At 33.7% G+C, this 27,554-nt stretch overlaps 1 protein-coding gene across 2 annotated transcripts; it reads right to left on the bottom strand.

The window, feature by feature from the left end:
* On the bottom strand, positions 1–27,554 carry LOC149802177 (queuosine 5'-phosphate N-glycosylase/hydrolase-like). 2 transcript variants are annotated; one of them, XM_089956593.1, is made up of 7 exons: positions 27,528–27,554; positions 25,102–25,265; positions 13,646–13,740; positions 11,995–12,127; positions 10,284–10,433; positions 2,766–2,889; positions 1–144 (listed from the first exon to the last, which is right to left on the bottom strand). In XM_089956593.1, the coding sequence occupies exons 2-7, from the start codon at positions 25,246–25,248 to the stop codon at positions 26–28; spliced, it is 768 nt and encodes a 255-aa protein (XP_089812719.1). In that variant the 5' UTR covers positions 25,249–25,265; positions 27,528–27,554; the 3' UTR covers positions 1–25. The 2 variants fall into 2 exon arrangements, with proteins under 2 accessions (XP_089812719.1, XP_089812717.1); XM_089956591.1 differs by having other exon boundaries at positions 27,427–27,548.

Here is a 27,554-nt window from a genome sequence, read left to right on the forward strand (position 1 = left end):
GGTAAAATACTAGCACAGAAATGATTCACCTGTAGTCAGCAAACATGGTTATTGTGTGAATATCATGGAATTCTCCATAACCTTGACCTTCAAAACAAGCCCATATGTCAGCCACAAGGATCTGTGCCCTCTTGTAGAAAGCAACTGAAATGTTTGCAAATCAGTAATTAGAAATCAATATTAAATCAATTAATAGTATAAAAAGAGTGTCTTTAAGTACATGTATTTCTAATCTAATGATCAGGAATCCATATATCTATTGGTCTAATGTTCTATTATCTTTAGAAAAAAGGTCTACAACAACTGTCAACATGACCACTTTTGCAGAATAAAATACCATATGTACTTGCTTATAAGTCAAGATTGTCAGCAAACACAGACCCTGATCTTCTATTGCATAATATGCTGGCAGATCAGGGTCTATATTTTTGGTTCAAAATGATTACTCAGAACAAACTGCATAGACCCATTTCTAATGGCATACTATGTTATGGCAGGTTTTGGTCTGTGCAATTTGCAGTTTAACTGGACAAACAAGTACAGCTGCCAACCCTCCAGGCTCGCAATTAGTGACAACAGGGATACAAATTAGCAAATTTCGACACGAATTCGTGAAGCGATCTTCGAGTCCAGATACATTTGATGGAACAAATGTTTATCATGGTCTCCAGCTGATAAAGGTAGATTGTGTTCAACAAGAAAACTCACAAACAATGCATCAGCAAAGGTAGCTTGCAGATCTTCCATCGAGAGATGAAATCTGCTTCAAGTTCTCAATTTTCCCATCCTCTATGTGCTTTTTTGCTACCAATGTGCTTCCTCACATCATCTCTGCCACCATGCCCAATGCTAAAATTTGTGGCACAATGCATCCATAAAGCATGATGTATATTGATGCTTGATAGCTGAATGCAGGACCAATTTTGGTATATTCCAAACTAATCTTCACTTTTTGTGCAATACATTTCGTTTTCCTTGTTGATGACATTTTCAAGATGCGGTGTTTGCGGCGCATGCATGGAGCAAACTTCCGGTTAGGTCTCAGTTTCTCTCAAAAGCATATGTAAAACTACTCTAATAAATATAGATTAACAAAAGCTAAAATGCTTGCTACTGGGCCAACAGTACCCATCAGCTATATAGTTCCACTTATATCACGAACAGCAGTACCGGACCGTTTTGGCAATTGCCGATATCACGATTAGCGCTTAACAGAAAATCGATTATTTTGTCAAAGATTTAAAATAATTAAAAATTGGGGAATTCTTGATTTTTGGCATGCAGCGTGAATCCATGAATCGCTGAAAAAGTATTGAAATTCATGCCAAAATCATGAGGGTCGGCAGCTATGAGTAAGTATGTATAGTAATTAACATTTGAAACTTACAGTACAACTGTGTTTGGGACAATGTCTATCATCACTTTGATCATTGCTATTAAAAGTTTTTGGCCACCATTTAAAGTTGATCTTTCTCAAGAAGATTATATCATTTGATAGCTGAATCATCTTTCATGTCACAAGAGTTTTTGTGAAAAAGAATGAAAAATATAACACTGCTTCTCAGGCACAATGTCTTTTTTTCATGCTGCATTCATATCAACTCAGTTGCCAGTCAACAGACAACACGGTACTGAAGTAAAAGCCCAAACAAGACTTTAAACTCGATTATACCCTGGAAAATGGTCATTGTCAGACAGTGAGTAGTTTACTTTCAAAGATGCACAATGACCACAAGTTTGGTAATTAAGATAATAAACATGTCTTGGTGGTATTTACTTTAAACAATTATTGCTGATAGAGAAAACAAATACTTTAAACAAATGTTGAGTAAACATTTAAAGAGCAAATCACAGTGGAAAACAATTTCATGAATGTTTGGAGAATTTCCAAAAGTAATCACCAATGTGTGACCCTGAACAATACTGACATATACAAGTAACTAATGTTACAGTACCAGAAAAGGACCAAACTATAGAATTATCCACTCTGGTTCTGGCTACTAATTAACCTTAGTCAACACTGCTATTTTCCAATGTACCTGCAGATCTGGTTCTATGTAGTTTGATAGGAGTAATTGGTAGAACAAACAAACATGGAGCCTGATCTGCCAGTGCATTATGCATTGGCAGATCAAGGTCTAAGTTGTCTGCAGTTGGATCCAACTTGTAAGTCTATTTTTGCATGTTCTTTTAGTCTCTTACAGCATTCATCCAATCTCAAAACACACTATAAAAGAAGACATCAAGTGTTGTCCAGCAATCAAGGTACAACAAAATGCCACAAAATCAGACAACATCAATTGTTCTCCAAAATTAGGGGACAATAACACACTACACAAGCAAACAAGATAAATGGTGTCCAAAAATCAGGGGACAAAAACACTCTGCAAGCAGATGACATTAAATGTTGTCCAACAACCACTGGACAAAAACACAACCCCCTAAATGTTTAATCACACATAAGTTGTTTTCACTGAAATGAATCACCATCTTATGATTTTGATCAAATTTGCCTATATTGCAAACAAAATATACCAGCATTTCGATTTGATAGCAATAGTTCAGAAGGCATTGTAATAAGAGTTAGGACTTTAGTTTCTGAATTAAGTACACAGTCTGCTAATCAAATCTGGAATATGAAGCATAAAGTGTTGTATATTGGTTTTAAGTCTGTCTTATCTTTCAGGCAAATATTTACAAATTGCAAAGTCTAACTGATTCAAACAATTAAACCAATTCATTTTTTCTCCAAGGACAAGACTTACCTTTCCTGCCATTGTACTCTGCCACATCTTGATACGATGGAAAATCAGTGACAACTAATTTTAATAGATTCTGTGCACTCCTATCACACTTCCCAATGCAGTTGGCAAAACTACCATCATATTTCTAGAAAAATAAAACAGAAAAGGCTGTGTAAAAATGTAACTTAAGTCTAGATTTAAAATAAACATAAACCTCATTTGGTGCTTACAATTATGTCATGAAAGTAAAGATTCATGTATAATATACACTTTAGACATTTCTGGAAAGATGTGGTGGCTGAGTTGAAACTTCCTTCAACTTGTCTAATAAACTCCAAAATTATAATGACTTACTAGAGACACAATAGACATAGTGAATTTGAAATAGAAAAAAAAAATAAAAGGTGAAGAAATTGATTCATCATGGGAAAATGAGGATATATGATTCATTCAAACAGCCCTTCAGCAGCACACTTGCACTACGCATCTTGTGTACCTAAAGTCATCACCAGTACAGCAGTCAAGTTGCTATCTATTCACTATGTCTAGGTGTCAGAACTTTTATGTTGTTGTTGTTGTAGGGTTTAACGCCATTTTTCAGCACACGATAGGCTATACATGGCGGCCAGTATTAATGGTGGAGGAAGAAACCGGGAAATCCCCGGAAAGAACCACCGACCCTCGAGAAGCTACTGGCAAGGTTTCTCACATATCCACATTGGCCGAATCCGAGACTCGAACCCAAGAACTGGGGGTAAGATTGAGTGAAAAACAAATAAAACATTTGGTGGTCACTGGTGCATAAATGGTAGTAAAGGGAAACAACGAATAAAGTTTGAATCCCTTGATATTTATGATATAAAATCCTGCGAATTTATTTAAAGTTTAAATTTTTTTGGTTTTGAGAAAAAGACATTTTCATTGGTAGTTAATTCATGAACTGCAATAAGGGGTCATATTGCTTCTATTGATAACAGGTCCTATTTTTTTACGGAAAGAGGTCATACTGTTGCTAGAGAATGAGGCCTATTGTTTCTATAAAAAAATAATTATTGGTCATGAATTTAAATTTGTTGTTGGTAGTGATCATAAAATCCACCAAAACTGGTACCCATTCGCAACTGGTACCCTACAAAAATTTTGTTTTTAAATTCACAGTATGTTACCAATAGTAAGAGTCAATATATCTACAGGCATGTCATTTCAAGATTATACAATCTCACAACCTGCACTAGTATTTAAAACATGATGCAGAAAAATCAGCAGAAAGCATGAAAACCATGTGGGGTTAATTCAAGCCCTACCTTTATTTCTTCTATACATCTGTTCTATATTCCAAACGTTCCCCCTTATTCTAAAAGAAGATGCTAATTCCTCCTAAACTATCAATTTAATGCATTTCAAAAAATGTTTTTATTTACAGAAATGTTTGCTGACAGCGTTCTTTTGCATACCAGGGCCCAGCAACATGGAATGAATAGCCCACTGAACTTAGACACAAAGACACAGTGATCCCATTCAAGAGTGCTCTCAAAACTCACTTATTTCGACTGCAAGAACAAACTTAAAGACCTAATAATGTTTCCTACCTTAAATATTCTCAGCATATTTTCTTATGTTTTCTGATTTCATGGTGTTTGTTTTTGTAATCATACCATTATATGTTTTTTATCTTATAGGTGTTGTCTAATGTTGTAAAGCGCTTAGAGCTTCTAAAGATTAGGCGTTATACAAAGTCCTCGTTATTACTATTTTTAAGCAAACAAAACAGTCCAGTATGTGTGAGTAAAAAATGGTGGAAAAAAGAGACAGGTAGACAGAATATATAACTACTGCAGATATATTTATGATGGCTTATATTTTGTGTATTAATTAAATTATTCTTGATAAAGAAATTAGTTGTTATTGTTGTTGTAGGGTTTTGCGCCATTTTTCAGCACAAGATAGGCTATACATTGCGGCCAGTATCAATGGTAGAGGAAGAACCCAGAAAAACCCTGAAAAGAACCACAGACCCACGAGAAGCTAAAGAAATTAGAACTAGTAATAAATACCATAAGTGGTTTAAGAATTTATATTCATTTTGTAAGCATCAGTATTAAGCAACATTTATTATGGCAAAAGCAATTATCAAATTATTCAAACAGTATACAATTAACTACCTGCTGGCCTATGTGACTGTTAAAAGAAATGACAAACAACTGTAAAGTACTCATGTCTAATTAAGACAAAATTTGAAAGATAGAAACAGCTATGCATAATTGACAGAACCACAAGAAACTGAAATTAAGGTACAGTTGTACATCTGAAATTCTCATGGCCTTCAAAAGTTATAGTCACTGAAATAGGTGTAGAAAGAAAGAATTTAATTAAAATTTGATGTAACTGCATGACACTTTTCAAAATTTCAAAATAATTGTGTGTGTGTGTAATTAATTGTATTTAACTTCTCATAACGGAGGTTCAATATGTGGAAATTGATTTTCTAGAACATTACTGTCCTTATAATGTATGTAACAGTCACCTTAAACCGATCACTAAGATATATCTAATATTAATTCAACACTTATTTTCTTGTAATTATTTTAATTTCCTAACATTGACATCAAACGATTAAAGTTTCAAAAAATGTCAAAAATTATGAAGTGTATTATTTGAAGTTCTTTGAAGAATGGCTACATACTGTACAGGAATAAGACCGAACAATGGAGTAACTTTGTCAGAGCAAGAAATCTGTAACATACTTTTCATACCATGCTGCCTGAATTTGAGCTAACACTTTTGTGACATTCTGCAATGAACAAATTATACTTCTGTCAATTTCATTTAGAAAGTGAAGTTAATGTTGTTGACAGTTTGCGCACAAAACTTCTTGTCAGTAACAGAACTTTATGTCGGTAACAAAACTTCTTGTCAGTAACAGAACTTCTTGTTGGTAACAAAACTTCTTCTCAGTAACATAACTTCATGTTGGTAACAAAAATTCTTGTCGGTCACAAAACTTCTTGTCAGTAAAAGAACTTCTCGTCAGTAACATAACTTCATGTCAGTAACAAAAATTCTTGTTGGTCACAAAACTTCTTGTCAGTAACAGAACTTCTTGTCAGTAACATAACTTCATGTCAGTAACAAAAATTCTTGTTGGTAACATAACTTCATGTCAGTAACACAAAATTCTTGTCAGTCACAAAACTTCTGTAACAAAATGTCTTGTCAGTAACAAAACTTGTCGGTAACATAACTTCTTGTCGGTAACAAAAAAATTTGAGAAAACTGTCTAAAGCCAACTTTTAGCAGATTCTTAAAATCCACAGTTTAAGTATCATCCTACAATGTGTGAAATTTTCAAAAAAATAGCATTTCAATAATATTTTCAATTTTGATCCAAATGAAATATAAAATTTTAAATTTTCTGAAAATAAGAATTTTAAGTTTTATTCCATTCCAATAAATGTCAGGTAAGATTCATTCACATACCATAAATTGCAAGAATTTTCACAAGGCTACAATTTCCAACATTAAAGCAAGACATACAAGTTTTACAAAGTGTTTTGGGATTTTATTATGACTGGTATAATGGGAATGAGCTCTAAGAACTCTTCATAATAAATAGCATTAGAACTCTCCTTAATAAATAGCATTAGGACTCTTGACGGGACTCTCATTGCTCAAGTCCTAAGAAAAATCCCAAGTGTTGCAGATCCGCATCCATCATCTCCTGTTATTTGACTTGCAAATCCTTTAACACAAAACTTCAACAACAACAAAATTTATGTCGATGATCATCATAATTTCCTGACAGCTTTACCTGTGATGGTGCTACTCTGACAAAACTTGTTATCCTTTATGAGAAGATTGACTAAAATCCAAACCTGCTAAAAGCCAGGCCTAAGATGAAAACCTGGCACTGACAATTGTTTTGATTGAAATTCTGTAAAATGGTGATTATACATCACTTTATAAGACGTTAAAGCTTAATCCTTGCTCTACCTGTGACCGTATGTCTGTCTGGGTCGGTTGTAAAGACATCACAGATGCTTAAGATGGCTAAAACTTTGAGTCGCTAGGATAGGACATGTAAATATCAAATATGGTCATACAGCTCTCCTTTGTTAATATCAAATATGGTCATACAGCTCTCCTTCGTTAATATCAAACATGGACATACTTTTGTAAGTATCAAATATAGAAATACAGCTCTCCTTTGTTAATATCAAATATGTAGTTCTCCTTTGTTAATATCAAACATACAGCTCTCCTTTGTTAACATCCAATATAGAAATACAGCTTTCCTTTGTTAATATCAAATATGGAAATAGAGCTCTCCTTTGTTAATATCAAATATGGAAATACTTTTGTAAATATCAAATATAGAAATACAGCTCTCCTTCGTTAATATCAAACATGGACATACTTTTGTAAGTATCAAATATAGAAATACAGCTCTCCTTTGTTAATATCAAACATGGAAATAACAGATCTTTTTTGTTAATATTAAATATGGAAATACAGCTCTCCTTTGTTAATATCAAATAAACAGCTCTCCTTTGTTAACATCCAATATAGAAATACAGCTTTCCTTTGTTAATATCAAATATGGAAATACAGCTCTCCTTTGTTAATATAAAAAATATACAGCTCTCCTTTGTTAATATCAAATATACAGCTTTCCTTTGTTAACATCCAATATAGAAATACAGCTTTCCTTTGTTAATATCAAATATGGAAATACAGCTCTCCTTTGTTAATATAAAAAATATACAGCTCTCCTTTGTTAATATCAAATATACAGCTTTCCTTTGTTAACATCCAATATAGAAATACAGCTTTCCTTTGTTAATATCAAATATGGAAATACAGCTCTCCTTTGTTAATATCAAACATGGAAATAACAGATCTTCTTTGTTAATATTAAATACGGAAATAGAGCTCTCCTTGATTAATATCAAATAAACAGCTCTCCTTTGTTAATATCAAATATACAGCTCTCCTTTGTTAACATCAAAATATACAGCTCTCCTTTGTTAATATCCAATATGGAAATACAGCTCTCCTTTGTTAATATCAAATATACAGCTCTCCTTTGTTAACATCAAATATACAGCTCTCCTTTGTTAACATCCAATATGGAAATGGTAACGCTATACAGTTTCGCATTTTCTATAGGGTTAAGATTTTAAAGAAAAAGAATTTCCCAGGCTTTCCTCACTGGTTATACTGGCTATTAAAAAAGACCTTATATATCTTAGGTATAATTCAAAGAACCTTTAATTCCCTTTATTTTGATGTATGATTGATGGGTGTACTATGGGTTATAGAGTATACAGCTTGGCCTTACTTCAAATGTGAACCTTTCAAAAAAGTGCTAGCTCTACTTGGTCATTTTCACTTCCTAAACTTCAGAGGTAAATTGTATGAAAAAGAGCCAATAACTTTTTTTACATTTTACATATTTGGTAATTCATTCATTGCACTTTCAGAAGCTGTATTGTCTAGTCTGGCAAAATTCATTTTTCCTATTTTAATAGCTGCTATGTATAGTGTACTTTAGACTAATTCATGCTGATTTTTTAACACAAGGGAGCAGTGTAATATCCAAAGAAATATCATCCACATTACATTACTGTAGCATATAGGTATGCCAACATTCTCTCCATTGTGCATGTTTTAAATGCAAACTACTTCATGTTACATAAGTCACTCTCTCTAAAGTACATATTAATTGGTGAGCGCCCCCAATACAGCTTTCCTTTGTTAATATCAAATATGGAAATACAGCTCTCCTTTGTTAATATAAAAAATATACAGCTCTCCTTTGTTAATATCAAATATACAGCTTTCCTTTGTTAACATCCAATACAGAAATACAGCTTTCCTTTGTTAATATCAAATATGGAAATACAGCTCTCCTTTGTTAATATAAAAAATATACAGCTCTCCTTTGTTAATATAAAAAATATACAGCTCACCTTTGTTAATATCCAATATAGAAATACAGCTTTCCTTTGTTAATATCAAATATGGAAATACAGCTCTCCTTTGTTAATATAAAAAATATACAGCTCTCCTTTGTTAATATCAAATAAACAGCTCTCCTTTGTTAACATCCAATACAGAAATACAGCTTTCCTCTGTTAATATCAAATATGGAAATACAGCTCTCCTTTGTTAATATAAAAAATATACAGCTCTCCTTTGTTAATATCAAATATACAGCTTTCCTTTGTTAACATCCAATACAGAGATACAGCTTTCCTTTGTTAATATCAAATATGGAAATACAGCTCTCCTTTGTTAATATCAAACATGGAAATACAACTCTCCTTTGTTAACATCCAATATGGAAATATAGCTCTCCTTTGTTAATATCAAACACGGAAATAACAGATCTTCTTTGTTAATATTAAATATGGAAATAGAGCTCTCCTTTGTTAATATCAAATATACAGCTCTCCTTTGTTAACATCAAAATATACAGCTCTCCTTTGTTAATATCGAATATGGAAATACATTTCTCCTTTGTTATTATCAAATATTTAAATTCAGCTTTCCTTTGTTAATATCAAATATGGCAATTTAGCTCACCTCTTTTCTAGAGCCCCTAATTATAACAGTTTGGTGTCTTTTTCAATATTCATTTAACATGAGTAAATAAATGTATACTTTTAAATATTTATTAAACAAGATAAGTCCTGATAAAATTTCAATCAAGATGAGCATTGCTGAAACCCATTGTTACAATCTGCATTAGTCTCTAATTAATCATTATGTATACTGGAGCAAAACAGTGCAATGGGTCTGCTTAATTCAACTCAGTGATACATTGTTGCCATACAGGAATGGAATAATTAATAGACGTTATCTTGGAAAGATCCTTGTTATATCATCTTTACAAGATATAAATGTGATTTATTGCTCATGTCCTCCATGGTTTTAGTAGAAGTTTTGATACACAGAAACTGATGGAAATATTGAGGGTTTTTCTGCATGAATTCTGACCGAAAATGACTTTCACTCATCCAAATCAGAACCAAATTAGATGTGACTACTGATTGAAACATATATGAAAGAAGAGCCCTATTTTTTCAGGAGTATCTTGAAATGTGGATCTATCAAATATATGATGATTACTGACTTCAGAAAACAAAGTTCAAGATCATATCACTATTTTATAAATGCATTTATTTGATCAACTGAAGTCAACAATAAGTATAATGTGACAATTAAATATCTCAAGTACATTAATACTGGTTTGGCATTTTCCTTATCTATGCTTTTTATGATTTAAAATCTTTAGTTTCATACAGTAATCAGCTACCAACCATAGTCAGAAGTTACTGACCTAAATTACCACAATATAGTAAGCTAGAGCTGAAAAGGCAAGTTGCCCTGAACAGACACTTTTTCGATATTTCTAACATCGGATTATTTAATCAGAAAACTTGTATTAAGCCACCAGCTTTCATAAAAAGCCATTTTTTCCAATGTCCCTCAGTTGGCTGCTGAAGACAGACTTGCCCGTCTTGATATAAAGTGTACCTGAAGAAGTATTTTGCCAGATTCATGTAGGATTTGTAGTCTCTCCTCCAACAAGGGTATGCCATAGTCAGAGTCTGACCTCATAATTTGTGCAAATTGTTCTTTGCTCACATTGGCATAGAAGCTAGGTTTCGTAACAGGAATGCCTTCCTGCAAGGAATAAACAAATAAATAAATAAATAAAATTCTAAATATGTTTTGTTTACTATTTTTTGTGGGATGTCAATTTTGGCAGATCATGAGGTTACTTCAAACTATGAATATAAATACCCAGCATAAAAGGATACTCCTGCAGAAACAATGAGACCCAATGTTTCAAATTATCCATGCAGGCTTGTAATTAATGTACTGTCAAAATCTGTACCAAAATTTTAGTAATTGCATTGCTGATTCCTGCGTCGTTCAATGCATCTGCAGTTCTAACAGCAATAAAGAAGATTTCAAGAACAGGAATTCCGCAACCCAGTGTTCCTCTAATTCTCTTGAAATAATCATTGTAGGCAGCATCATGCATCTAATTTTGAATGAATGGTGATATCCCCCACTATGCACACTATCAATGCATCACATTGTTCTGTTTGAGACTTCTCATGTTTCTTTTTGTTTCTGATACTTTTATGCAACACTGCAGATCAGATACTTTCTCTCCATAAATTGCATGCACTGCACGCTTTTGATAAAAAACATTTGGTACCTATGAGACATCTTATGTGTGTCATCGCTTGCATTAAATTGAATTTACTACTTTTCTTTGTCAAGTTTAACAGAAATGAGTGTGTGTGATTTGGCTTTTTAATGTAGCTGTTTAAAAAATTTCAGTCATATCGCTACAATGTCTGCAGTGTGGCATGACATCCTGAACAGTTACATTATCCTGACACCAGGTCGACCAGTCCTAACACTGACCTCTTAATGCTAAGTGCCAAGTGAGCAGTTGTTAGTACCATTTTTAGTCTTTGGTATCACTCACCTGGGTTTGAATGTGCAACCTCCTGCATCCAAGACAGACTCTCTAACCACAAAGGCCAACGAAGCAGTCGAACAGAAACAACAAAACTGACAAACAAGAACAGTTTGAAAGTGTTCACAAAAACACAATAACATCACTTGATATTTAAACAGATTATATATATATATATATATATATATATATATATATATATATATATATAGTGTGTGTGTGTGATCTAACAGCAATCAATAAACATGTACCAATTTACCAATGATACTGTGTTGGAGAAAAAGGTAAGAATAAGTGAAATCCACACTGGACATTTTTTTGCATTAATATTGATCAAAAGCAGAAATAATATTGACCACAAATAGTAAAAACTTTACTTATATAATGACTTTCTTGACTGATGGTTTCAGGTCACAATGACCTTCATTGGATTTATGGAGGTCTTCATGTTGATAGTAATGTAGCAGACAGTAGGTCCTAATAATCCATCTTAAGTGTTGGGATGGAAAATGGAACAAGAAATTCCATCCTTAGGATCTGAGTCTATGGGCAGAAACTGTGCCAAGTTTTGATCCTGATAAAAAAAATTCTGACCCTCACTATTGATTTTCCTAAACTACTCAAGTGCATACATTGAATTAATTTCAATATCTGCTACAGCAGACAATGACATGAAATCTACTAAGAAATAAACGTGGAAGTTGTTATTCAAACTGAGGCCACGTTATCCCCCTAATGTCAGGTACATACATCCAAGGCTCTGTTGATGGCGGCACACAATGACCAGTAGCCAGAATGCTGCTTTCCACCATAATTCACCACATACTTTTTTTCCTCATCCATTGACCAGAAGGAGAAATTCAGAGTGTCAGCCAGGAATATCCTGCAAAGAATACAAAGGCAAGACTCTTGTTATAAAATGATTACATCAATACAAGAGAGTTTACTGGTGGAAATTCCTTGATCAATTTTGGAGCCAAATATTGGCCTTATTCCCAATCCCCAAAAAAATTTACCCAATATTTTGATTAGAAAATTCCCTTAAAAAACTCACCTTACAAAAAAATAATAAGAGACACAGCAGCCTTTATTTTCTTGGATTTAAAAATTACTCAATTTAGTCTGATTGCATTTAAAAAGACCAAGGAAAAACCAGTATGACAATAAAACTGGTATTTAATTATTTCTTGAGAGTAATAAGGTAACAGATAATGTAACTGAGACACCTGTAAACAACTTGTATTTCAGTATGATCAATCACACTGTTAAGTTTCCATGATTACAGATGGCTGTACAAACAATTATTATACATCACCTGTGCATATAGAAGGGTTATGTCAAAAATAGAAAATAACACGATTTAGTTTTCTTCTTATGCAGGCAATAAAGGAAACCTAAAATACTTTTGGCCGTTACATGTAGTAATATTTTACCAAATTGAATAGAGCATCTAATGCACAAGATATACCTGGTATAACCTGTACAAAATTTAATTAGTGACCTTAATATTTATGTCATGGCTATTTCAAGCATCATTATCACTGGAAAACTGAGAATTCTGAAATGTGACAAGTCTTGATGATTGCAGATGACTGTACAAACAGACAATAACTATCACCTATGTAAACACCAGGGTTATGTGTAACTGGAAAATGATGTGATGTAGGTTTTTATTTATGCAGGCAATACAGGGAATCTTAAAAGTACTGCAATGAAAACATTGTAGAACTATACCTGTTGTAAGAATGTTTCAAAATAGGGCAAATAATGCACGTTATATGACCTGATACAACAAAGTCTTGCCATTCAAAAAAGTATAAATCAATGTTCACAGTATCAAATTTGATCTCAGTTAGAAATACTGTACAGTAATAAACGCTAAGAGCCCAAGCTATTGTTTTATCTACTGTCTATACTCACTTGTAAGTCAGGTCCAACTGCCGAGCACAGATGCCGATCTGTCATTGCATAATGCACAGATGCCGATCTGCCATTGCATAGTACACAGATGCCAATCTGTCATTGCATAACGCACTGGCAGATCAGGATTTATGTTGTTTGTTCTGCTGACTGCTCCTAAAAAAAATGAACAGATCAAGATCTGTCTGTGCATCACACAACGGCAGAACCTGGGTCTGAAGAGTCTGCCACTGAATCTGACTTATAATTGAGTATATATGGCGCCTTTCAAGACTTATGTGGCTATTACAGGTATTTTCCAATACAGCTGTTATCTATCTAATGATAACTGATTTATTTACTCAACAAATCGTGTTAATATTAAGTAAGCATGATGCAAAACCAGATCTTCTAGCTTATATTTTCTGTTCCTTTCTGAATGAAAATTGTTACCTGTTACACAATTCCAGCATTTAAAAAAAATTCTGTTCTTCACTCTTACCAATCAACTGCATCTTCATTCATTGATTTAGGATTCAACTCATGCTCTTTCCATGATTTAATGCTGTAAGTGTCCTTTTTCACACATTCATACATCTGAAAGTAAATAGGAAAAATGGATGTAACACAGTTATCATTAACAATGTGTCCTTTTTCATATATTCATGTATCTGCAATAGGAAAAATGGATGTAACACAGTTATCATTAACAATGTGTCCTTTTTCACACATTCATGTGTCTGTAAGTAAATAGAAAGTACTGTACAGATGTAACACAGCTATCATAGGAAGTCATAGGTGTCAACTTGTATGGTTTACCCTTAATTTGTATGATTTTTTTATCATTCGTCAGTGTACGGCTGTACAACTATTTTGTAAGTTTTTTTCATAAAAAAATTTGTACTTAAAAAAATAATTTCTTTTTGTTTTGTGTGCATCCGGAACTCTGGGCATAATTTATTTTTTTAACAACAATTCAGTGAGACTAGGGTGGTCTGAAACAACCAATCAAATCATGATCAAAATCACACTTTTCCTTTGATAATGAAACGAGTTTCATTCATGGCTCAACTCCTGTGCGTGAAGATCTTGTCGTTTATCGCTCTGAAATTGGACGCTTACTCGGATTTCTAATATTGATTAACTACCTGTGTAGTAAGTATGTTTTTTTATTTTATACATTATTATTTTACTACTTATACTTGTTAGGATCAAATGAATAAAGTTTGCATCAATTTTCATACTTTAGATAGTGTGGCAATCATGTTGGTGTAACCGTAATTCGTCTGACTTTTCTGTGTGAAGAGATTTATTAAAATTTTTAACAATAAACTAATTAAAAATATATACTCTACTGATTTTAGTACCAGTATTTTATCGTGCTGTTATAGTTTTGAGTTAAGTTTCTTGGATACATAATGCAAACAGGAAGATGCATTGCCATAATGACGGACATAGATACTAAGTGTCGTCGTTCTCGTGGCTCGAAAATATGTAACACTGCCAATTTATATCAAGTTTGTGACCAAAATCGGCACACAATATAGCAAATTCATAATTTTTCAAACACCAGATACGCAATTTTAATAGAAACAATCAACAGCTTACAAGGTATAAACTTCTGGACTGCTACTTTGTCAATTTTTTTATTTCTAGATTTCAATTTTTGGAGAGTTCCTGGCGTAATATCTTGGGTTTTATGGGGAAAAATATAAATTTTCGGAACATATTTGTAATCACGAGATCTTCCTATATCACATATCAAATCTAAAGTTTTAAGTTACATGTATTTTTCTTTCATCTAGCTGAAATATTCCATCCATCAAATGGCTGAGCCTAACTCAAAGAAACGCAGGCTTGAAGGCACTGACCGAGGTCGTGGCAAGTTTCAGGCTGATTGGATTGAAGTCTTCCCTGGCATTGTAGATATATCCAAGTTAGTATCTTCCCATGCTCTTTGTAAAATATGCAGTAAAGACATTAAAGTGATGGTGTCGAGCATATATGATCTGGAGAAGCACTTCAGGACAAAACTCCATCAAAAGCTTCTTTGCTCAGCCAAAGCAGGAAGATGATAGTGTTATAAGTAAAAAGAATGAAATAAAGTTTCAGAAATTTAATTATGTAAATATGTGTAAAAATACTTTGTGTATAGCATTTGTTGTTTTAAAACTGTTGATCTTATATAATGAATGAATACATTTTTCATGTAAGGTTTGTTTGGTCTTTGTAAGGTTTTTATTGGAATGGTGTACAGGTTTTCATCTCAAGGGGTTGACACCTATGGGAAGTACTGTTCAGCTGTAACATAGTTATCGTTAACAATGTGTCCTTTTTCACACATTCATACATCTGTAAGTAAATATGAAGCACTGTACATTTGTAACACGGTTACCATTAACAATGTTCTTTTTCCACATATTCATACATCTGTTAGTAAATAGGAAAAATGGATGTTACACAGTTATCTTTAACAATGTCCTTTTTCACACATTCATACATCTGTAAGTAAATAGAAAGTACTGTACAGATTTCACAGTTATCATTGAAGAAGTGTCCTTCACACATTCAAACATCTGTATGTAAACAGGAAGTACTGTCCAGATGTAACGCAGTTATCATTAACAAAGTCTCTTTCTTCACACGTTCAAACATTTTTAAGTAAATAGGAAATACTGTACATCTGTAACACAGTTACCATTACCAGTATGTATTCTCAATGATGACAAGAATATCTATTAGTAAGAACTGTTAACTGAAATCTCTTTGGAAAACTATGACATTCATTTAAATTCCTATATTATTAGCAGATGGAGCAAATTACTCTTTAAATGTGCCACTTAATTTCATTCTTAACAATGCAGGGTGCAGTTATTTGTGTAGATGTATTTGTATTCTTGCACATATGATATACATGTTCTTTGATGTTTACAATGTTTTTAACTTACATCTGTATTTTAATTTAGATATATGGACTATGTAGTCTGAAATGAAAAATTCTTATCTTATCTTAACAAAATGTCCTTCTTCAGTATCTTCACACATTTACTACATGTATAAGTAAATACAAAGAACAAAGATGTAACACAGTTATCATTAGCAATCTTCAAACAGAATGTACCAATCTTCTCTCAGTAAAGAATTCCTAGAATCGTTATGGGTGATTAAAAATGAGACTCAGACATTAAAAGATATCTGATAAATGGAAATACAAAGTCAACAGTACATTTCTGTAGGATTCTAAAGTATAATGTTCAATATGGATCATTTAGGATAAAGATATATTTTAAGATTCCTCACAGCCCTTACAAATTCCTGCTACCCACCCACCTTTCAAAACTGCAGATGAAGGTTAATATAACTTTGTTTAAACTATCCTGTGATTTAAGGTTAGAAGTTCTTTAATTTTTTATAGTAACCAGATATTCTTTGCAATCTTTTTTGGTAACATTACTGATATGCTCTGACCATAACATACAGTCAAACCCACTTATCTCGACCTCGGTTATCTCGACAACCCGCTTATGTCGAGCGTTTTGGTCCGGTCCCGAAAAAATTCTTCTTTGTTATGCTATTTTTTACCCGCTTATCTCGACCTCTGTTAAGTCGATAACCCGGTTATGTCGGGCATAAGTTTCGGTCCGAAGTAACATGTGGACCCGCTTAATTCGACGAAATGCAACTTTTTAACGTCAATCTCACAGAAATTGTACAAGAAATAGTCAGCAAAAGCGATCGATTTGTAGAAAATATGAAGTAATATCAGTCTGCTTTTGTTTACTCCGGTGCTGATCTGTAACGAACGATTCAAAAGCACTTACGTTTTCATACATATGCTCGGCACCGTCGACACTTGCCACAAACAATTTCATTTTTTTAATGCATTCAGCCATTTCACTGTAGCTTGGGATAGTGATAGGCTGATCATCATCATCATCATCATCATCTTGCTTGCATGATTGTATCTGCTTCGTTGTCACCGATTGGATTATTTCCTCATCAGTAAGTTCACCATAGGCATTGGCATCATCATCCACGTGAACATAATTAGAAAATTCATCCCGAGCAATGCCTATGGAGTCCGCAATCTCATCAGCCATCGCTTCAAGACCTATTTCTGATTGAGGCTCTTTAATTTCTTGTGCAATTAAACACTGCTGGTGAAATTCTTCATCAGAAATTTCCGGAAAAATACAATGGAACCAGCAGTTTTGAATGGTTTTCGGCGATACACTGTTCCAAGCTGCACGGGCATACATGATGGCGTCTAGCAGAGTTGGTTTATAGGATCGCTTTTCCTCATTTGCACTCACAGTCAATGTACATGTACATGTACATGTATTTTCAAAAACATTTATTGATCTTTATCTGCGAGATACTGTCATATATTAACCTGGATATAATACAATCTTGGTTATTTTGCACCTAACACCGCGTTATGCGTGAATGGCGGGTGCCTGAAAGCAATCGGTGGATGTTTCTCTCTCACTCTCTCGTTTGTGATTTTCTTTGATCCATTTTTCAATCTGATAACATATTCAAACCTCTGAGTACAACCAAACATGATTTGTTTTTCAATATTCACATCAATTATAAAAATGCGTCGTGTGTTATCTGACATAAGTGATGCACACTACAGTAATGGATGCATACGCTACATGTGATATAAGGAGTTCATAGATATATTTTTTCTTTAATAAATTACTTATGATGATAAAAAAGGAATAAATGATAACAACACTAGGTTAGTTCATTTCATTTTATTATCAATTAAGCGTTTTGTTTATTTTATTGTAACATGCAGTGGGAGGGGATTCCAGTAAACACCAGCAAGAGACAGGAGTAATGTTCAAGGACATTTTTAAAATTACCGGTTTTTATGAACCCGGATATCTCGGGACCCGGTTATGTCGATGATTTTTTTACACCCCCGACGTAATCGAGATAACCGGGTTTGACTGTACTGTTATCAGCGTGAACAACTTTTTCTGGCCGAAGGGTAATCTCTCAAACTAGATTTACAGGGATTTTCTTCTACTATTTTCAAAACAAGGTCAAGGGCCAATGGAGTTTATCATTTTTACATACTGTAGGTCAATGAACATTGTACATACAGTAGATCAATGTGGGAAATTTGGAATTGCACTAATTTTCAGCCCCCTAAAAGCCATAGAATAATCATTGTTGATTTTAAAACTAACTTTATTTAAGACCTCAGAAACGTTTGTGATATAGTAACTTAACATAAATGCAAAATACAAGCTTATATCAACCAAAATTATATATGAACCAAAATTAAAACTGTAAGACATGGCATTTCACTTAACGTCTGGTGCCATTTTCTTTTTAAAAAATAGACAGGTTCAATAAGTAGCTAGCTTATCAACAAAATGAATCTGATCAGTAAAGTTCACTTATGAAGAAACCCTGTCTTTTTCCTTGGAAATGGGTCATATAAAGTTGCTATAAATAGCAAATAAGGAAAGTGCTCTAAAGCTTTTCTTATGTAGCAGTAACCTTTTCAAGAATATTCTCAAATTTATATGAACGGAATTAAAGAAATAATAAGAAAATCACGAAAAAAACTTTTTTTTGCTTTATTTTAATTTTATTTTGTGATGTAGCAAAAAGGCATAATCCATGTGCAGTCTTGCGCAAAACATAATTTTCTGAAATAAAGCATAATGATTACGCCAAAAGTGTAATGGTTGGCATGTATGCATAATCCAGCATTCACAGCAGAAGTATATAAGAAGATAAAACTAAAATAGAATTACACAGCTGTAATATTGCACAAAGGTAAAAGAAATAATATAGTTACATGTACATTATGTCTTCTATGGAATCCTGCAAAGTCATATTGTGCAAGTTGAGATATTATGGGTGTTTTGTGCCACAAAATCCCTGTCATGAATCTGTTCCTAAGATCTCTATATGTATGTCTCAGAAGGTTCGGCAACCTAGTACAGAATAAATCATGTACCTTTTCATTTGTATGTTAATATTTATACCCCCAAATTTCAGTGGCATAAGGTAATACATGTGTGATGATAGCATTAACTAATTTGGAAATTTCAGTCACAGAAACTCTGCCAAACTTACATAGAATAATACTCAATGTTCACAGAGACTTGTTGCTTAAATCTAAATTTTATGGAGAGGATATATTTTCTTTCCTTTTAAAAAAAAAGATAACACTGTTTATCCCACCAGAAAAGCTATTTTCTTATTTTTTTAACATTATAACATACATTGGGCTGACTTGTGATACTTATCAATGATACAATGTCCACCTTCACAAATCAGCTTCATCAATCCCATGAGACAAAGAAGTATTAAAATTATATCAAAATTTAGAAAGCAAATGCTGTAATGAATAAATAATTTTTTTTTTCATTCCATCTAGCTGCACCTCACATATGGTAGGGAAGTATACAGATTCACTCACAGAACAAAGTTCAAAATCTGAACAAAATTTAGGCAAGCTAAAGCAATCATATAATCAATTATGCCAGCCTGATCATTTTTGTAATAAATATTAAGTTTCCCTCAGGATCTTAGTGCATTCTACCATTTAGAACACATATAAAGCATGTTTTACATACATCAATCAGTGATATACTGAATGCAATATAAACAGATTCTTCGATCTTCTTTCCATGTAAAAATCAATTGATTTATTGAAAGCATTTTTTTTCTAATATAAAACCAGCAACACCATTTTCTATATAAAAAAACCCATAAAGTTCACCAGTTCTATAAATGAAGTATCTGGCCAAAACAAGACAAGCATCGTAATAGGAGGTTACTATTTTTGACAGAACTATTTTTTCAAATAAGTCAATCCCATTCTCTTAATCGTTAATCGAGCCATATTGGAGACCTTTTGTGGTGATATATATGCAAAGCACAGTATCAACTCTTTATCTAAATCTCAATGGTTTCCTTAATAGTGAAGATAGATGCAATCCTCCAATTTTAGGCAAATTTTTGTTCACAATATTTCTACTACCAATTTCGACTTACTGTCAACCTCCTAAGTATCTGCCAAACATTTGTTTTCTTCCTGATTTTACTATTAAAATTTAAACATATTCTTCTGCAAAACAATCAAACTGACTTTCTGATTAGACCCAAGTTTCATATAAGCACAGATGTCAAATCATGGGGTAAACAACTACAAGATTGATTCTGATGTATATTCAAGCAATCCTTCAATGTTCCAAATACATATCTGTATTGCTGTTTCCACATTTCAGGTTGATTATTTCTGGCCAATGGCTAAGTATTGCCAGTGTCCATGGGTATTCTGCTGCCATCATGTGGCAGGGATCGTCCTGGGCTTCGCCAATGTCGCAAATTGCGATTTTTTTTTCCTTATTGGCAACAAAAATATCCTATCTGGCAATTTTTTTGGAGACAGACTTTTTGGTTATTTAATTTGTACATACAATCATGGATTTGGACTGGATAAATTAAAAGGGAGAACGAATGGAAGCCACAAACTTGACTAAGCAATGCATTGGAATCAATCTGTTACACAAGCGATCCTTTGTTCGTATTGACAACCCCATCTTTACAGTGCATTGTTACATCATAATCTGCTTATGCTGACATCTGGGCTGAGTACTGTATGCTGTGATACTGTCAATCATGCTACCGAACTATACCTACAACTGACCGACTTCTGAAGACGCGAATAGAACAGATACAATTAATTGAATGGCTAATCCTTCTGGTTTTTTTTGTTTGTTTTTTTTGGTTTTTTTACATATACCAATACAATAGTTTTGCTGAACCTTCATAGAAAACAGAGTACTGACTACTGTGTATAAATACAAAGCAAATGGAAAAAATCTCAATCACAATTATATCTGTCACCAGTGCAGCATTCTACTCATTGATCTTTTCCTTTTGCCATCATTCCGTGTTATGGCTGCAGAGACTTAAACTTCGCAACAAGAAATAGCAAAAAAAAAACAAACAGTTTTGCATAATTAATAATAATTATTTATTTCTCAAAATACAGGAGTGAAAGAATCCCTAAATTGGGTGTGAATTTATGCTTATATATACGGTCCAATATTGCCAGGTGTTGACTCGTGCAAGTTTCATTCGTGGGAATGGAGATCCTATTTTGCTTGTCAAGGAAATTTATACAGCATTCAGTGATCATTCTTGGGATTTAGGAAGCAAGTCACTACAAGCTTTGTGGAGCTAGCCATAAGGGGGTGGGGGGGGCTGCTGAGAGACTACTGGTGTCACCTGTCAGCACTGTAGACTGTGAATGTGGATTCAGTAAGATGAACCTCATAAAAACTGACATCAGAAATAAACTCTGCATCTCATCTCTCGAGAATTTAATGAGAATCAGCATGTACAGACGTGAAAAATTAGATTTTGAAACTGCATTCAACAAGTGGGCAGCCCTAAAATCGTGACGGATCTTCATGTAACACTTTGTAACATTTTGTTAATGCTTGTTGTAATTAAAGTATTAATTAACCCATCTTTTGTAATTTTCATTGCCTGTTACATTAAAAGACTAAATTAACACTTGGAAAAATGTACATTACTTGTTTTGGCAACACTTTTTGAAAATTGGCGACAAAATATTGAGGTTGGCGATTTTTTTGGCGACAGCTTTTTAAAAGCCAGGACCATCCCTGATGTGGGTTGTGGTAAACACTGCTATGCACACCAACACATACTTGCTCAGATTATGTACAGCTTCCATTGTATTTTTCCCCCAGATTTTTCCTGGATTCCTGAATGGCTTTCAGCCTATCACTAGTTCAATGAATTTAGTTATCGTGTCCAGCTTTAATAATAAATTATACCAATGCCCTCCTATTGTCTCTCATGTTATGTACACAATATTTCATAATATGGTGGGGATTTGACAAGTTTGTACTTTTTCCTTTATGCGTTTTGTTAAGATGTGACTTCCTTTATGTTTTTTTTTATTATCTCAAGATATGACTGCACACTTCATTTGTTTTAAAGTTCATATATTTGGCAGTTACTGGTAATGGCTTGGCAACATCTCCAAGTCTATGTGCACAATCCATATGTACTTGATCAATGTTCATCTCATGTACATCCTGTATGTATGTTTTTATTTTCTCCTCGCAATCTTCCCAGCTTTCATGATCATTCAGTTCATCAAATCTGTAAAATATTGAGTTGTTCCATCGAGATTCCAACTGGTCACAGCATTTCTCAAGGGTATGAAAACTGCACAGCAAAGTCTCATAATCTTAATAATACATGTAGCTGGTGTTGATATCAACTGCACCAACAAACAAACTCTTGCACATTCACAGGCATGTGTTTTGATAGCGGACTGACCATTGACTATTTCTCAAGCAATCACTGCCAGATGTATTAAGTTATCATTTGATGATGAAAACATATCAACTGTGGGTTTTTTAAAACATCAATATGTAAATAGAAATTTGTTCATAAAACCGTAAGTCAACTTGCTTTGGAGTAATAATGACAGACATGGCTGTCTAGAAAGTACCGCTTCGTTATATCATGTTTTCATACATCGTTGGGCAAATAAATTAGGGAAAATATACAATTCATAGAAAGCAAATCTAAATATTATGTGATTGAAGATTTAGCCTAAAAATATAAATACATGGGTCAGGAACATAAAGGGCAATGCTATGTTGGGGAATTTGAGAAGTGTTGTACAGTAAGGTCAATGTTATTTTCAGATTTTTTTTTGTAAATATGAAAAATGCAGTAAATTAAATAATATCTAACCAATATACAATGATATTAAAAGTACACATACAAATATTAAAACCAGAAGCTACAATATGAGTGGTTGTATTAAGAAAATCCCTTTTTCTAGAAACAGATGTACCCACATATCATGCGCATCATATCTGTTCTTGCCTGTGTCAATTCGGTTGAAAAGAATTGGCTAGTTCATTCATATGTTGACTTTAATGCTTCAGTTTGTCATCAACGGATAGTTATGGTAATGTTTAATCAGTAAGAATGAAATTGGAGCAAATAGTATGGTGTCAAGACACATGTGCATGAGCTCTCATGTACCTGTTATGCAGTCGTTTCAAACAAATTCTGAAATCATTTTATAATGCAATTTAAGAAAGTAAAAAAGTCTTAAGTACTGTAGTAGTTGATCAAAATTAGTTACAATTAATTACAATGTAAAGCTCTACTGTGCTCTTTTAAAGTCATTTGACAAAAATGATTCATGTACCTCTCCATCCTAACAAGCAAGCTTTAAAGTATGACTACACTGCATATGAATATAATAACATTCATACACATACAAAATGTGTTTATAATATACAAACAACACAGAGAATTTCGACATAAAAATAAAATATTGCTCAAAACCATGTTAAATGCAAATATGCATGCTGAGAGACAGATGACATAGTTCAAATACGAGACCAAAGCACACACACATACAAGTCAAACCTGTCTTAATGGTCACCCAAGATCAGCAGAAACCTGGTAAAAATTTCCATTCTACCCCTCCTTATCTTTATGTCATGTAATGTCTTCTGCAGTCAGCAAATATGTGTTTCCTAACCATGCAGTGGTTTCACCCTGTTTTCCATGGTCACTAAAGCTTATCAGCAGTGATTGCTCCAAGTATGCAGAATGAACCTCTTTTGTTTCATGAGCAAAGCATGGTATATATAAAGCTATATTACATGATTCAATGTTTAAACATTTCATAATTTGCTGCACTTACCATAATACAGTGTCTTTTCACTGCTATTAGGATGAACCCATTAACTGTTATTTTAAAATTTTGAATCAAAGCTATCTCTAAGTAAGTAAAAAATACATTTAATCCATAAGAGATGCAAGGCACTAGTGATATCCCTTACAGTTTAGGTGCTACTAGGTCACTTTTTTCTTTCAACATGGGTTGCCGCTGCAGACAGGTATATGTGTATATTGCTTTTCTTGCTTTGCTCCCATTTCTTCCTCTTCAGCTCTCACTCCTCCCTAATTTTGTCCAACAAAAGTCACCTCTCCCTAAAATTAAACTCTAGCTTGACCCCTACCACAGGCATTCATGCTCTTCCTTTATTTGACTATATATATTCAACCCCTACCACAGGCATTCATGCTCTTCCTTTATTTGACTATATTTTTTCAACCCCTACCACAGGCATTCATGCTCTTCCTTTATTTGACTATATTTTTTCAACCCCTACCACAGGCATTCATGCTCTTCCTTTATTTGACTATATATATTCAACCCCTACCACAGGCATTCATGCTCTTCCTTTATTTGACTATATTTTTTCAACCCCTACCACAGGCATTCATGCTCTTCCTTTATTTGACTATATTTTTTCAACCCCTACCACAGGCATTCATGCTCTTCCTTTATTTGACTATATATATTCAACCCCTACCACAGGCATTCATGCTCTTCCTTTATTTGACTATATATATTCAACCCCTACCACAGGCATTCATGCTCTTCCTTTATTTGACTATATATATTCAACCCCTACCACAGGCATTCATGCTCTTCCTTTATTTGACTATATATATTCAACCCCTACCACAGGCATTCATGCTCTTCCTTTATTTGACTATATATATTCAACCCCTACCACAGGCATTCATGCTCTTCCTTTATTTGACTATATATATTCAACCCCTACCACAGGCATTCATGCTCTTCCTTTATTTGACTAGATATATTCAACCCTTACCACAAGCATTCATGCTCTTCCTTTATTTAACTATATATATTCTCAACCTGGCAGTTCTCAAATAGTTATGATGGACTGATCCGAGTTCTTGTATTATACCAGTTAAAACAAAAAATGGCAATATCTTTCTCGCCAAAAACACTAATTCCAACTGCATGACACAGGATACTTTTACATATTTAAGCAAGAAGTAGAGTGAAATTTACAGAATGTGTGTATGGTGTTTTCTTACCATTGTTGCAACTTGTTTAATTTTGTTGGTATTTATTTTAACATCTTTGCTGGTTTCAGCAATCAGCTTCCCTGTACTTTTTGGACTCAGGATCCCCTCCATACCTCGGTGAATGTGGTGTGCAATCATATATGCTCTCTTGATCATTAAAGCACAGTATTAGCCTGGGAAAGAGAAACATAAAACTGAATAACACATTCAATAATGTTTCACCCACAGATAAAATACAAGAGTGCAAAAGAATAATACTGTAGATGGAACAACTTAAAATGAGACAAACTGTTAAATGCAGTACCAATGTCACTATATTTAAACTGTGCGTAATGCATGTAGGATTTTTATTTCACGCTGATGTTGCCGACACTTCACAAGAAATGTGCAATGATCAATGTTGCACAATGTGAAACAAATCTGAAAGACTACATGACCGTACATTTCATAAGGTAGCGCTAAGCACTGATAAATGACATCTCCAACTAGGTATGGGTCATGAGTAGTCCAACATGTAAGACCTCGACACATATTTATGTTGTGTGTGTCAGGCACTAAAACAAAAATAACATGTGCTATGTCTTACACTGTAGGACTAGGGTCACGAGATAAGAATAACATGTGCTATGTCTTGCATTGTAGGACTAGCGTCATGAGATAAGAATAACATGTGCTATGTCTTACATTGTAGGACTAGGGTCATGAGATAAAAATAACATGTGATGTCTCACATTGTATGACTAGGGTCATGAGATAAGAATAACATGTGCTATGTCTTACACTGTAGGACTAGGGTCATGAGATAAAAATAACATGCTATGTCTTACATTGTAGGACTAGGGTCATGAGATAAAATTATCATGTGCTATGTCTTGCATTGTAGGACTAGGGTCATGAGATAAAAATAACGTGCTATGTCTTAGATTGTAGGACTAGGGTCATGAGATAAGAATAACATGTGCTATGTCTTACATTGTAGGACTAGGGTCATGAGATAAAATTAACATGTGCTATGTCTTACTTTGTAGGACTTAGGGTCACGAGATAAGAATATGCAGAGTTTGGTTTTCTTAAGGATGGGGTCTACACATGAAGCAATTCAATCAACCTTCCAGTTCTCTTTCAATATGAAGATGACTTAATCTAACACAATGTACGACGTCAATTCTGATACAGCTGACCATGCATATCAAGATCGACCTAATCCTACATAGTCCTATAATGTAAGGCACATCACCTTATATTTTTGTTCTGGGGGGTGATGGGTGTTATTGGTCAACTAACAGCGCCGTGTAGCGTGTTTTTGTGTCGACTAACAGTGTAATGAAAGTCAAATTTTCAGGAATATCACACACAACTGGCAACCAATAATGATGCCTTTCTACAAAGTAAAGTTATAATGTTTTTGTTAGACTTTACTTACCATGGTGTCTTTTCTGTAATAAATTCAAATTCTCACAAAAGAAATGAACCTGTTTTCAAGTTTTGTTGGCATAAATTTCAGTTCGCTGGAAAGCGATGAATGCCAAAATCATATTAGATTTAAATATCATTCTTTAACAAAATGAATAAAAATATATTATTCCTATTGGAACTGTAAGCAACATTTTGTTTCATTCAAGAAACATATCCCCCACAAGAACCTACTTAAACATACTTTGGTAAACCTCAACTACCAACAAATTCAAATGTATGTCAATGGAACATGAAAATGAGTTCATTTGCTACTGTCATATTTTCATTCCACCAGGATAAAGACAGCACAGTAAGTATAATAATTACACATAAATTAGTGGAAGAGTGTCGACATATGCTGTCAAGTGTGTGAGATATTCCTGAAACTTTGACTACTCAGTCCAATGTCAACCGACATTGGAACACGCTATACAAGGCCGTTCTTTGGGTAGTAAGACATAGCACTAAAACAAAAACATGTGCTATGTCTTACATTGTTGGACTAAGTCCTACAATGCAAGACATCGACACTGACATGTAAATTTTGGGGGCCTGACCCCCAAAACATAAATATAAAGGTCGATGTCTTAGATTGTAGAGCCTAGGAATAATGGTCGACCATGCGATGGGCACATTAACACACACACACACACACACACACACACACACTGTGAACACAGGGGCTCGTTACAAAGAAAATCAAGGGATGGGGGTTCTAACCCGTAATAATATAACACTCGATTTTCTTTGTAACGAACCCCTGTGCTGTGAGTGTGATTTAACTCGTGAAACATCAACAGCTTTCGCTGTCGATACTCATATAACAGAGAAGTGCAGATCTTGTGACAACACTCAAATCCAATTTTTGACAATCAATACCATAAGAAAATTTAGAGCAAATGCAACATAAACTCAAAATCAACTTCTGGTCATCGAAATCGAAATATGTGTTTAGAGATGCGCAAACCAACGTTACAAACTTAATGTGATGTGTAGTTCCGGGCGGC

This window comes from Sinohyriopsis cumingii, chromosome 4 (assembly GCF_028554795.1).
Source record: "Sinohyriopsis cumingii isolate HCF-2022 chromosome 4, ASM2855479v2, whole genome shotgun sequence".
NCBI classification, from domain to species: domain Eukaryota; kingdom Metazoa; phylum Mollusca; class Bivalvia; order Unionida; family Unionidae; genus Sinohyriopsis; species Sinohyriopsis cumingii.